The 14,266-nt window shown below is 31.2% G+C and overlaps 2 protein-coding genes across 3 annotated transcripts in view; both read left to right on the top strand.

The window, feature by feature from the left end:
- LOC108692475 (phosphoribosyl pyrophosphate synthase-associated protein 2) overlaps positions 1 to 3,999 on the top strand; it is a 5,895-nt gene extending 1,896 nt beyond the window's left edge. For both annotated transcript variants that reach the window (XM_018200739.1, XM_018200740.1), the window contains exons 3-6: positions 2,046 to 2,454; positions 2,712 to 2,990; positions 3,061 to 3,207; positions 3,273 to 3,999. In XM_018200739.1, coding sequence (XP_018056228.1) covers positions 2,046 to 2,454; positions 2,712 to 2,990; positions 3,061 to 3,207; positions 3,273 to 3,431 — 994 coding nt within the window. In that variant the 3' untranslated portion in view covers positions 3,432 to 3,999. The remainder of the gene's footprint in view (positions 1 to 2,045; positions 2,455 to 2,711; positions 2,991 to 3,060; positions 3,208 to 3,272) is intronic.
- A 267-nt stretch (positions 4,000 to 4,266) lies between these two features.
- Positions 4,267 to 9,461, top strand: LOC108692465 (dynein assembly factor 5, axonemal). The gene is made up of 6 exons (XM_018200717.1): positions 4,267 to 4,978; positions 5,063 to 5,302; positions 5,385 to 5,580; positions 6,669 to 6,975; positions 7,087 to 8,068; positions 9,325 to 9,461. The coding sequence occupies exons 1-6, from the start codon at positions 4,276 to 4,278 to the stop codon at positions 9,459 to 9,461; spliced, it is 2,565 nt and encodes an 854-aa protein (XP_018056206.1). The 5' UTR covers positions 4,267 to 4,275.
- The last annotated feature ends 4,805 nt before the right edge of the window (positions 9,462 to 14,266 follow it).

Here is a 14,266-nt window from a genome sequence, read left to right as displayed (position 1 = left end):
ATATTGTTTCGTCAATTATTAAACTCGATTAATGCGTTAATAATCGTAATTATGCGTAATTAAAAAATGTTATTAAAAAATGTTCATCTATTAAAATTTAATTACGACAATTAATATTGAATTTTTTGTAATGTCCCCCTTCTGCAAAAGAATTATTATCTTATTTTAGAATATATTCAGATAATGAAAGTAACATAATATGAGTCAAGATATTCTCTGTATATTGCAAAATTTTATAATTTTTTAAATTTCTAAATTGAAAAGCTTTCCTTGTAAATTAATTTTTGCACCCAAGATATGAAAAAGAAGAAATTAATATATAAATTAATATAATTTTCTAATGCAACTGAAAGTAATAGACGTGATTATTTTTAGTTTGGAAAATTATTGATTTAAAACAGACATAAAATAATGTTATGTTAACAATTACATTATTTCTATATTATAATTGCTACATGATATAAATATGTGCATGCGTGCATGCGTGCATATGTATAATTCTAAATTGATTTATTTGATAATTTAGAAAAAATGTTATATAATTCCATCAAAATACAAAATTAAAAATAAGCAAAATTAGATAATAACTAGTTAGTATAATAGATTAAAAGTTAAAAAAGCTAATAACTTTTAACTTAATTTAATTAACTTTTAACTTAATTTAATTAATTTTAAATAAATTAATTTTTAACTTAATTACTTTTAAATTTTAATTTATTAACTTTTTCTTTTTAAGTTAAAGTTTTTTTTTTATCTCTCTAAATGTCAATATTATTTTTTATAAAATCTTAATTATCAAAGAATTAGTTTCGAATGAGCTCAATAATTAAATAATGGGATGCCAATGATCATAGTGTCAAAAATGAATATGCGTTGGATCTGTATTTAGGGAGTGTTATCAGTGCCATTGCGTCACGCTATTTGTTTTATGGGCGATAAAGAATAAAAGCTCTTTATTTGCATATAAATTTTAAAGAATGCGCAGATATTGCTAACACAAAGAGGAGTAAAAGATTATCTGTATCTTAAAAAAGTTTATTTTTTCTTTTATAATGTAAATATTAAAATATAAAAATGCTTATATAAAAATAATAAAAATCATCAAATATGATAGGGAACGCCAATGGTCAAAGTTAGATGTTTCGAATAATATATATATTATTCGCGCGCCCATAATTTTTCGGTTTTTCAACACAATCAATCTGAAATGTTAATAATCCCCCCTAAATTAAATTACAAAAACTGTAAAGAACTTATTGTCAAAAATATTACCTTATATTACACTAAAATATTACCTCATATTACATTCACTCCGGAAAGTCGAAAAGTTCGAACTCTGGTTGAGATAATATTTCATGCAATAAATTCTTTATAGTTTGTCTAATTTAATTTAGGAAGAATTATTAGCGTTTCAGACTGTTTGTTGAAAGTCCGAAAAATTATCAATGTGCAATCATATCTGAAATAAATTGATTTAAAGAATATATATAGTATTTCGAAACTTCTATCTTTGACCGTATTGGTATTCTCTATCGTATTTGATTCATATATACGATCGTTTCTTGAGTCTTAATAATAATAAAAATCAGTTTTTATTGTACAAGAAAGATCTTTGTTATCTTATAAAATTTACAAATAAAATATTGAATTTATATCTATTCTATATTATAATTGTTTTGTTATTTAAAATAATCTAGTTTTGAAAAATTAGATTATTAATTTCATTAAAACTTTAATTTCTGATTTAATAAAAACAAAATTTTTCAAAATTAACTTTTTATTTAACTTTAATTAATCAATCTTATTTAATTTTAATTAGTTCAATCTTAACGTAACTTTAACTAAATCAGTTTTTTGTTCATTCAATTTTAATAATTTATCCAATTTAATTTACTTTGCAAATAAGTATTGATATAGATTTTAATATAATTTGCTACTTATTTATTTGCTAATTATCACTAATTATGACTAAAGTTAATACATTTAAATTTATTTGCTACAGAAATGCAAAGATATTTGTTACAATGTTTTTTTTATATTTAAAGTCGCTTGGGTGTGAAACCTGGTGGTTGCGCTGTGTATCACAAGTCCAATCGTGAGACAATGGTGGAGATAGGAGATTCTGTACGTGGTAAAGACTTGTATTTAATCCAAACTGGTACAAAGGATGTAAACAATAACATAATGGAGCTTCTCATCATGGCCTATGCATGTAAAACATCATCAGCCAAAAATATTATTGGAGTGATTCCATATTTACCTTATTCTAAGCAATGCAAAATGCGTAAACGCGGATGCATAGTGTCTAAGCTTTTGGCAAAGATGTTATGCACGAGTGGCCTAACTCACATTATCACCATGGATCTCCACCAGAAAGAAATCCAAGGATTCTTTGATGTTCCAGTGGATAATTTGAGAGCTAGCCCATTCCTTTTGCAGTATATTCAAGAATCCGTATGTAGTAAGATTTTAATATAACTATTAAATTATTAGTAATAATTATGTTTTAAAACATCTTGGATTATAATAGCATCTTATTTTAAGCGTGATCAATATCTTAAATTAAAAATACAGATATGATATATTTTTCTTTGTTAATAATATCATAGAATTATATCTTTACTTTAAGATATTCAAAAGTTACTCCATATGTGTTTGTGTTATTTTACATCATACTTTTTTTTATATAAATTATACCTTCTCTTTGTCAGATTCCTGACTATCATAATTCTGTGATCGTTGCAAGAAATCCAGGTAGTGCGAAGAAAGCGACTAGTTATGCTGAAAGACTGCGCCTGGGAATTGCAGTGATTCATGGAGAACAGAGAGAAGCTGAATCAGACATGAACGATGGTCGCTATTCGCCACCTGCGCTAGCATTGGCCGCACGTACGATGGAGGTTGGCGTTGGTGTACCTTTGCATCCAGCGAAGGAAAAACCACCTATAAGCGTTGTTGGAGATGTCGGAGGACGTATCGCTATTATGGTGGTGAGTAAAATTGCATTTTGCATTTATATTGTATCAGGTCGACGATTTGATGAGAGAAATAAATTCGCAGGATGACATGATAGATGATGTACAATCGTATGTAGCAGCCGCTGAGGTACTTAAAGAAAGAGGAGCTTACAAAATATATGTCTTAGCTACACATGGTTTGCTCAGCTCGGACGCTCCTAGACTCATCGAGGAATCTCCGATTGATGAGGTAATAACATTAAAACATTAGTTTACATTAATACAATGAAAATGTTTCTATGAAATTTTTTTCAGGTCGTTGTAACCAATACGGTTCCTCATGACGTGCAGAAGATGCAGTGTCCGAAAATCAAGACTGTTGACATCAGTATTCTTTTAGCAGAGGCAATTCGACGTATACACAATAAGGAGTCGATGTCGTATCTGTTTAAGAATGTAACCTTGGAAGATTAGAAACTAGATGATTTTACATGAAAAGTTACACAATTTAATTGAATAAATGACGATTGAAAGTCACATAAGATTCAATGCCGGGGACCATGTCCAAAATACATATCCGTCTCTTAATTTTCTACACTATTTTTATATTTCTCCAATTTATGAAACAACATTGAACGTAAATCCCTTGCGTTCATCAGAAAGAAACTAATTAGCTAAATGTTTTAATATACATTTCCTTTGTAGTCATCATCTTTTCTCTATAATACATATTAGATTAATATAAAATAATCAATTATAAGGGTGCGCGCGCGAATTCGAATACGAGATTTAGAATGCGTTCCACTTAACGTCTGCAACGCTGGCGCATATTTCATCTTTGTTTGACATTCGATTATAACGAAAATGAAATGATGTTCGCGAGCATTGCTGACGTTAAGTGGAACGCATCTATAGTTGCATAATAGAAATTGTACAATTTTAGAATTTTAGGAATTCTGTAAAGTCATTAAATAGACGTGTATTCTGTGCTTATCAGTGATCTAGTTCTAATTTTATTGTATGATTAAAAATGTATTTTAGACCAAACATAATAAATATATTTCAAGATAAAGATTTTCTACAAATATTTTATCAAATAAAAAGAAATGTTACAGAATACGTGAATTTATAGTATCGATTGTGTTCAAAAAGGCCACAGATTATATAAGAAGAGGAACCGTTCTATCAATCCGAATGAGTTTGTTGTCATGGAGATACACATAGTGAATCGATATGTTTTCTTCTATATAGAGAATTTGTTGTTATATCATTATCATCTTGATTCTAAGAGAAAGAAATCCATTTTAGATATATAAATATGGCATTGAATCTTGAATTAAGTAAGATTACCGTTTCATTGCAAGCAGATGAAAAAAATCGTCGTAAACAAGCGCTAGAGGAAATATTGAAAAATATTTCTCAGAAGCAAATATCAGGCAGATTGGACGACTTTGTTAAAATATGGGAGAGTATACACAGATTTTTAGTTAGAATCATGAACGATAATATGGAGGTGTGTCGAGATCTGACTATAGGAATACTGAAAATATTTTTGGAAGCTCTGCCTCCAGATGACAAGCACATAATGTACATTATACCTATAATGACCAAACGTTTGGGCATGCAAGAATTGATCGAGCCGTCAGAAGAAGTACGACTGAAATGCGTTTCTCTTTTACGAACGATCATTTGGAAGTATAAAGATTTATTGGCACCGCATATTCAAGATGTGACGGGAATATTGGCACGCACCGTTACAGATAATTATCCGAATGTTAAAAAGGAGAGCTGCAGATGTATATCAGATTACGCAAAGATTCTATCGAGGCATTTCTATTCACAATCAGAATATTTAATAAAACCTATCCTGATCAATTTTATGCATCAACACTACAGAGTTCGACTCGCCGCTGTTGAAGCGATAGGTGATGTGATTCAGTATGGCAATAGCAAGTCAATGGAAGAAGTGGCAACTCCTTTGGCACAGAGACTGTTTGATCAAAGTGGGATTGTCAGAAAAGGTATATTTCATATAGTAAATGTTTAACATGATTTTATATAATTGTATTAAAACTCTGTTCATATAATTGCATCGAATCTTAAAGCTGTAATTGAAGTCTCTGGCCACTGGTTGATAGAGCTACCTGACAGATATGGTTGGTGGCACAGACTTCTTCCCCTGATTATGACAGGATTCCACGATGAACTTGCAGAGATTCGTGCAAAAGCAGCTGAGATGTGGGATACTGCAGGAAAATTGTACATACAGGAAAATGAAAACGACGAAAAGTTGAAGGATAAAATGGACTTTCTTACGGAAGAGCTAGAGCATTATCCTACAGAGAGTAAATTAGTTTTGAAAATCACAGTCAATCATTACAGATTAATTATTAAATTGAGAATTAAATTATATAAGATTGTTTTTAGTTTCTAGGCCGAATTTAGGATGTCGTGTGATTGCGCAACAGAATTTTTGCAAACTTATTAATGGTATCAGTGCTGAACTTGGAGATTGGTTACCAGATATACGTATGCGTTCTGCGCAATTACTCAGTATACTGATATTAAATGTTGAAGAAGACGTTACACAACATATTGAAAAGCTTTTGCCGCCTATGTATCGGTAGGACTTACTTTTAATTATTTACTTTAGAAATTAGATAAAATTTAGATACAGAAATAATAAAATTTTAAAAACTTTAAAAAAAGAAAAATTTTTTTAAATAAGAATTTTAATTAGATTGTACATGTGAGAATTCAATAAGAATCAATAAGAAACAAGAATTAAAGACCTATATAAAGAAGTTGGTTTTTTAATGCTAAATAATTCAATGTAAATTTTAAAAATTATGTATAAATTTCATGTGTTGTACGACAAAGGTTCTCAAGTCTGTGATCCAAGACTTCTCTGCTCTGCAGTCAATAAAAAAACTTGAAAAGTCTTGTCGTACAACACATGAAATATCGGCCTATATGTTACAAATAACTCCGACACGGATTTGAAACTACGAACGGAACAAAGTAATTTTTACAAAGTAGATTTTTTGTCATTAAAAATAAATCCATAAATGAAATTGCTTATTACATTATATTTTTGAGAATTGATATAATCTAAAAGTGCCAAAAAAGATACTTTTAAACTAAAACATTCTAAAAACGTGACATGATAAAGCAATTTTACGGATTCGTGTGTTTTCAGCGACAATGAATCTATAAAAATTATATACCTATTAGCTGTTTTATGCAAGAAGTAATAGTTACAATGAAAAAAAAAGGAATTTTAATTCATATTAATAGAAGTTATTCCAAAATTTTTGTCACTTAAATATTTTCCTTTTAAATCATTAAAATAGCTAGTAAAATCTTATTTTCTATTTAAATAGTCATAACAATGTAAAGACAATCGTGAAATCAATTATCAAAAAATTATCAAAATTTTAGAAAGATTATTCACACTTTTAGAAAGACAAAAAAAATTCTATCTTAGACTAAAGTTAATAAATTAAAAAATTAACTTATTTGAAAATAGCATCAAATTATCAGTTTTTTTAACTTATATTATACGCACATAATAATTGGTGCATAATAATAATTGAGTTAATTATGCGCACACACTTAACTGCTAACTTTTTAAACAGTCACCATCTTACTCTGTAAAATTATGTATATAAGTCAAAATTTATGAAGAAATCTAATTACGACTTGTTATAGTGCTTGCAATGATGAGGATAAGAGAGTCGTCGATTGCGTGGAAACTGCGGCACGATATCTAGGCTATTTCGTGCAACCCAAAATTTACTGTCAGTTGGTGCTTCCCACTCTAGATGAATCCCCGACAATCGGACACTTACGTGTTTTTGCAGCGATCATTAGCGGTAGCGAACGAAAAACTCTATCGCAACAATTGGACAAGATAACGAGCTTTCTGCAGCAACCGGATATCTGTCAGAGTAAAAAGAGCAACTATCAATGTCAGATACTTTCCTGCTGTAATTCTCTTCTTGTAGTTTGTAAGGAGGTCCGAATACAATTCTTTCTTCGTTATTACACATTTATTACAGTCATTTGTTCACTTTAAAATTTCTTTCTGGATTAATTCTTAGATCTAATAATGTGTTATAATATGCAGGATTGTAAAGCGGTAACACAAGCTTTATTCACTATAATATTCACCATGTATGCGATGAGCGCGGAACCCTCCATTTGGGAAGAAGCCGATAGGCTCTTGGAGATACTCGTCAACATAAATTCACTAAAGAACATCGATGATCTCTTCTGCAATCACATGAAACCGTTGATAACATCAATTCACAATGATTGTGCCTCGTGGACGGTTTACAGCGCAGAATCGCAAATTTTCTGCGCTTGTTTGAGTCGCAACGGAATCGCCATATCGCATAATATAGACCTTGTATTACCCATTTTTAAAAAAACTATGAGCAAGGACGCCGATCCCGAGTTGAAGCTGCGACATTTTATTCTACTTTCGGAGTATTTCCTGAACAATCAGAATTTATATTATTGTATCGAGGATCCGCATAGATTTGTGAGCACGATTATCGAGGAATTGATCATGCCTGGACTTATTTGGACCGCCGGTAGAGCAGCTGAAGCTATTCGCACGGCTGCCGTTTGCTGCCTCTGCGCTATTCTACAAAACACAATAGTTAATCCCGACAAAAAAGATGAGATTAACAAAATACAGTTGTCTACAAATGAGAAAAACAAGGATTCTAGAAAACCTATGGAGGAGCAATTTCCGTCCATCTTCGACAAGATCGTGCCTGTTTTAATTAGTCTGGTGGATGATAAAGCAAAGAAGACTCGACTGTATTCTATGCGCGCCATTCGTCTATTAGTAAAAATTGGACAGAGATTGTCCTGTTTAGACGACGAACATGTACATCGCACGTATCCAGTGATACTGAAGAGACTCGATGATGGTTGCGACGATGTTCGCTACGCTGCAGTGGAAATGCTTGTGGACGTGTGGAGTGCTGTTTCTAACGATTACGACACGGTCTTCAGTAAGAGTCACATTGATGCTCTATACACGACAATGATTATTCACTTGGACGATCCAGAATCTCGTTTCCAAGAGATAATGTTAGGTAACCATCAATAGTTTTGTAGTAATAGTTCTTTCTGTTAGAAATGTGCGAATTAAATTTTTTTACGTTAAATCGATTTAAATCTCGTTTCTTTTTTTTGAATCTAAATCAAGCTTAATCGACATTATTTTATCTAAATCAAATTGTTGCAGTATAACTTTTAATTAACAACATAATTATTATCAGATGAAATTTTAAGACATAGATAATAAAAAGATTAATAAAAAGAATGTAACAAAAATATGAATTATAAAAGATTGGAGATTGTTTTTCTTATTTTAAATGTTTGCAGTGAAAATTAATTTTTACATTAATTTTTAAAAATGAAAATAAAAGAAATCTTGATCGATTCAGAGCAGTAATATTCAAGAGGGAAAGTTTTAGTTGGTCAGATACCTTGGATAATACTAATAATGGCGGTACTGTAACTTTCAAGCCTTATAATTTGAAAAGTACTTAATAAAAATGAACTTTATTGTAGCGTTTAGAAAAGCTTTTGACATTGGCTATTTGATCCTGGAATCAGAAAGGTCCAATTAAAAAAAATCAATGTGACCTTGATCTGATTTTAGCGATGCCATCCAAGATCAAACAGATAAGATAATTAAATAGATCTTTTTAAAATCTATAACTTTTATCTATAAAACATTTTTTTCAAAAATACTTTCTGAGATATTCAGTTGGCCTGAAATTTTTGGTGAGCACTATATATACAGAGTATACAAAAAACGGACCTCTTAATGAAAACCTCTTAAATATCCTAAAAACGTTTCTGAAAGAAATATTTCATACAAAAGTTATAGGGTTTTAAATGGCGCATTACATAGTAATAATAGAGTAGCCTTGGACTAACCATTGTTACATAAAAAATCATCTTAAAACTTTTAAATGTAAACCCTAATCTTTTTTATTGCGTATTCTTACAGTTGTTTTCGACAGAGATCAAATTATGAGACTTGAAAGTTACGATATTACCGATATTAGCATTATCGTATCGTATAGATTGCCTAATTGGGTGGCATGTATGTTATATCTTTCTCTCCTTCTCTCTCTTTCTGCATGCGTGCATGTATAAGATTATCAATATATGTAATTTATATTCGAATATCTTATTGTCAGATTTTCAAATAGTTTGTACATCTCTATTCTGTCGCGTTTTTCAAGATACAAGTCATAATTTTTAATTTAATATAATGCAACTCTTAATATATTTTAATTACAATACATTTTTTACAGTTTTAATACTGTTTTTCCAGACGCATTAAAGCGCGTTGCACACATCTATCCTGAGTTACTGCATCAAAAATTGTGTAGCTGTCGATCAAATTTCAGGAACAAAGCAGGAGTAGACACACTTTTGGAATATTGCCAAAGTATATTTAAACAAGATTAAATCTTTTTTTCAAATAGACATTTTTGTAATCCGATAGGTATGTGTTTTAACAAATATAAGTTATATAATCTTTCTAGGTATAAGTTTTTCTATCATACATGTCAATTAAAAACATTGAACTTATAAACATAATGCCATAAAGTATTCAGTCTGGTACAGCAAGTTATAAATTAAATTTTTTTTTCCCCTAAGTAGGATTATCTCAATTTATACAAATTATATACACAAGTGAAATTAAGCTTTTATTCATATAAGTTCGTACTCTTTAATTTAAGAATATCTACAATATTTGGTATCATAAAATATTATTGATTGTTTAGAGATATATTGAGGATTTATGCAATTGTATTATGTCAAACGAAAGTCATGTCAAAATATATTAAACGAAGGTTCTTTGAAATATATTGCAAAATTTCTAAAAAAATATTGATTCATCTGTGGATACTATTACTCAATATGATGCCAATTCTTTTTTTTTAAATTAATTTAATTGTTGCTCATTAAAAAAATTATTAAACTGTTGTATAATTAGATTGAGGGTCATAAAATTATATTGTGTATACAAGGTGTTCCAATAATTATTAGTACCTAATATTTTAGAAAATAGAAATATTTTTAGAATTTATAAGGTCTAAAGGAAAAATTGTGTAATCAATTGCACTACTAACAATAGTGATATGAAGGAATCTATCATATGGCGATAATTTTTGTCCAAATGTAGGCGCTTCAGAGATTTCAAGGTCAACTTTATATAAATGAAATTTATATTGAAAATTATATTTAAAAGTATTAAGATAAAAGTATCAAAAAATCAATAGTTTACGAAATATTTTATACTTTATTCTGACATATATTGACATAAAATGTTAAATAATTCGTAAATTATTAATTTTTTGATAATTGTACCTTAATTCTTTTTATGAAAAAAATAATGAGATGAATCAATTGGAATAAAGAAAGTACACATAATTATTTAAAAAATCATTTGCAATCCATTTTGCATCCTTTATCTTTTTAAAGCAACTATGTGTTTTTTTTACACCAATTTAATCATCTCATTATTCTCTTCATAAAAATATTAAGGTGCGATTATAAAAAAATTATTGATTTTTTAACGTTTTATGTCAACCCAATCAGAAATGATAATGGAATCGACATCGAATCGACATCGATTCGACGTCGATTTGATGTTTTCGATGTCGAATCGATGTCGATTCGATGTTGATTCGATGTCGATGTCATTATCATTTCTGACTGAGAATATACATCAGAATTAAATATCAAGAACAAAATATCTCGTAAATTATTAATTTTTCGATATTTTAAATATTTTTGTACGCAGAATAATTAAAGAAATCATATGTAAAAAAAACACATAATTCCATTTAAAAAAAAAATGAAATTGATCTTGAAATCTCTGATGTGCCTCTACCTAGACGAAAATTATAATCGCCCTATAATATTAGGTGTACAACTTTGCTTCCACCGTTTTCCTATAGATGGCTTTAGCGGTAAGTGGTGGTCGAAATAAATAGATCATAGACGTCATACAATAAACTTGGGCATCTGTCAACATAACCCCATAGAAACATTAGTCGATTTGTGTCTGCATCATAAAGTTATTCTCGATTGAAAATGTCAGTTTACGAGCCAAATTCTCGTCATTTGCGGGAGGTTTTAATTTTTTGCTTCAATATGAAGAAATCTGCGGCTGAGGCTCATCGAATGCTCTCAAATACTTATGGTGAGGCCTATTAGTGAAAGAACGTGTCGTGGTTTCAATGCTTCAAGAATGGTGATTTTTGACGTCGAAGATCGGCATAACGGTGGAAGAGAGAAGGTTTTTGAAGATGCAGAATTGAAGACATTACTTGAGCAAGACTCGTGTCAAAATCAAGAAGAATTGGCACGATCATTGGGAGTGACTCAACAAGCCATTTCAAAACGCCTCAAAGCCTCATGGGAATGAAGCAAGGAAATTGAGTGCCGTACGAATTGAAGCCGAGAGATGTTGAACGGCGTTTGTTTGCTTGTGAACAGCTGCAAAGACGGAAAGGATTTCTGCATCGTATTGTGACTGGGGACGAAAAATGGGTTCATTACGATAATCCCAAGCGCAGAAAATCATGGGAAGTTCCCGGCCATGCTTCCACGTCGACGGCCAAACCGAATATTCACGGCTCCAAGGTCGTGCTCTGTATTTGGTGGGACCAGCAATAAACTCGGCATAGTGTATTATGAACTGTTAAAATCGACTGAAACAATCACAAGCGATCGGTATCGAACGCAATTGATGCGTTTGAGCCGAGCATTGAAAGACAAACGGCCGTAATACAACGAGAGACACGATAAAATGATTTTGCAGCATGACAATGCTCGACCCCATGTTGCGAAAATGGTCAAGACATATTTGGAAACGTTGAAATGGGAAGTCCTACCCCACCCGCCGTATTCTCCAGACGTTGCTCCCTCTGACTATCACTTGTTTCGATCAATGGCACACGGCCTGGCTGACTAGCACTTCCGGTCTTATGAAGAAGTAAAAAATTGGATCGATTCGTGGATAGCTTCAAAAGATGACCAGTTTTTTCGACGCGGGATTCGTACGCTACCCGAAAGATGGGAGAAAGTAATGGCCAGCGATGGACAATACTTTGAATCATAAATGTATAACCAATTTTTTACAATAAAGCCTCGAATTCGGAAAAAAACGGCGAAAGCAAAGTTGTACACCTAATAGATATCATGCAATTTTGGTTATACAAATTTTCTTCTGAGCCTTTGGCTCTTGAAAAGAAACGTATATGAAATTTTAGGAAAATACTATAATATATGTAACGTATACTGTAATATTTCCTTAGACTTTCATATACGTTTCTTTTTTCAAGAATAGAGGCTCTGGACCTTCAATTTTCAACTTTTCATGCTGATGTTCGATGCTCATTTCCAACGTTAAAATAAGTTACGTGATTAAAATTGATATTCATGTTTTGACCTGTTTTGACTTAAATCGAACATCGAGCGTCAGTACGAAAAAGCATTCACACTAAAATTAAGGATACGATCAACGCGATGCTACAAACGTACGCTACAAACAATACGTTTTGAAGCGTTTTTTAATTGATCAATTTGCAAAATTTCTTTCTTCTATGATCCATTAAATGCTTCAAAGCGTTTGTAGCGAGACTTTGACTACAACCTGTATCTTAAAAGCGTCAATTTTGATGCACATGACTTATTTTGACGCTGAAACAGAGAGAAACCTGAGAGAAGACACGGCCCTGTCAATAATTAATCGCAAAATGCTGTGGCGCACTACTGCCCTTTGAAAGTGGATATAAACTACATAGCAACGTCCACTTATACATGATCTACAATGGACAGTAATAATAGTTGATTAAGAAGTAGGCGTAGAAATCGATCAATCATAATTGATTATTTTTCTCACATTCAACTATGATTATTCGATTTTTACGCCTACTCCTTAATCCACTACTGCTACTGCCCATTAGTAGACCATGCATTAGGGTACATCATCTACTTTTTAAGGCTGGAGAAGATGAATCGATATTTGATTCGTATAATCGTATTTACATGTAACACAATTATATGAATCAAATATCGATTTATCATCTCCAGCCTTGAAAAGTGGACGATGTATCTTAAGAGAAGTTGTTATGTAATTTACATCCACTTTGTTAGAGGCACTCTACTAGTGCGCGGCAGTATTTTGTTACAGATTTTAGGTCTTTCTGAGGTTTTACTCTGGTTACATATACTATACATTTTCAGCGCTGGTAATGAATTTTGAAACACAGCTATAATCGGAGTTGGTGAGACCGGGCCTAAGGATGAAATCACGGTATGGAAAAAAGCTTCAAAATAAAGAATGCGCCATTGAAACAACCAAGCGCTATTCGGAATAACATAGAATAACGCTGATTGATTGCTTCAATGACGCATTCTCTATTCCGCAGTTCTATTCCGCATTGTGTGATTTCATCTTAAGAGTGCGGTCCATTTCGCGCTACAAATACTTTGAAGTGTTTGATTGATTAATTGGAAGAAAGAATTTTACTAATTCACCAATCAAAAGATGCTTTGAAGCATTTGTAGCATTAAGTAGAACGTAGTCTAAGGATGCCGCAATCTGTCAAAAATTGACCAATCAAGTTCGAATACTCTCTTCTTACCATCAAATAAGAGGGGAATACTTGACTGTGATTAATCAATTTTTACAGATTACGGTATATGGTTACAGCCAATATAAACGTTCCTTAAGGAAATGTTGGAGTAACCAAATTGTCGGGATCATGAAGAATAGAAACCAGGTATATGAAAAATTAGAGAAATATACTATACTATAATATACTGTAATATTGTACTATAGTATTCTTAGCATTTTCGTACTAGCGTAATATTTTTATTTGAGGATCGATTGTGGATTTTGAAATGAAATAAAAATTATAAAAGTGAGCAAAAGTTACTAAGTATTGATCAATTAAATTATAAATATTCTAGTGAATTTGCTTACTTTTATATTTTTCACTTTATTTTAAAATCCATAATCGATTTTCTGAACCGAAATGCTGACAATTTTCTTATTGGCTATTCGACCACCATTTTCGATCTAATTGTCTGTAGTTCAATAAGCGCTTAGTAATATTGCTATATGAAGTGCATTCGACATTGCAAATCGGAGGCGTCCGTTTGCTCTTTTACCTCGAAAATCATTCGGCAATTCGCATCTTTCTGCTACATGTCATCTCATCTGTGTTCGATATTAACATTTCTAGAATCAATCA

Source organism: Atta colombica, unplaced genomic scaffold (genome assembly GCF_001594045.1).
Source record: "Atta colombica isolate Treedump-2 unplaced genomic scaffold, Acol1.0 scaffold72, whole genome shotgun sequence".
Classification (NCBI taxonomy): domain Eukaryota; kingdom Metazoa; phylum Arthropoda; class Insecta; order Hymenoptera; family Formicidae; genus Atta; species Atta colombica.
The sequence above is the reverse complement of the archived record's forward strand: the minus strand, read 5'-3'. Positions and strand labels throughout refer to the sequence as shown.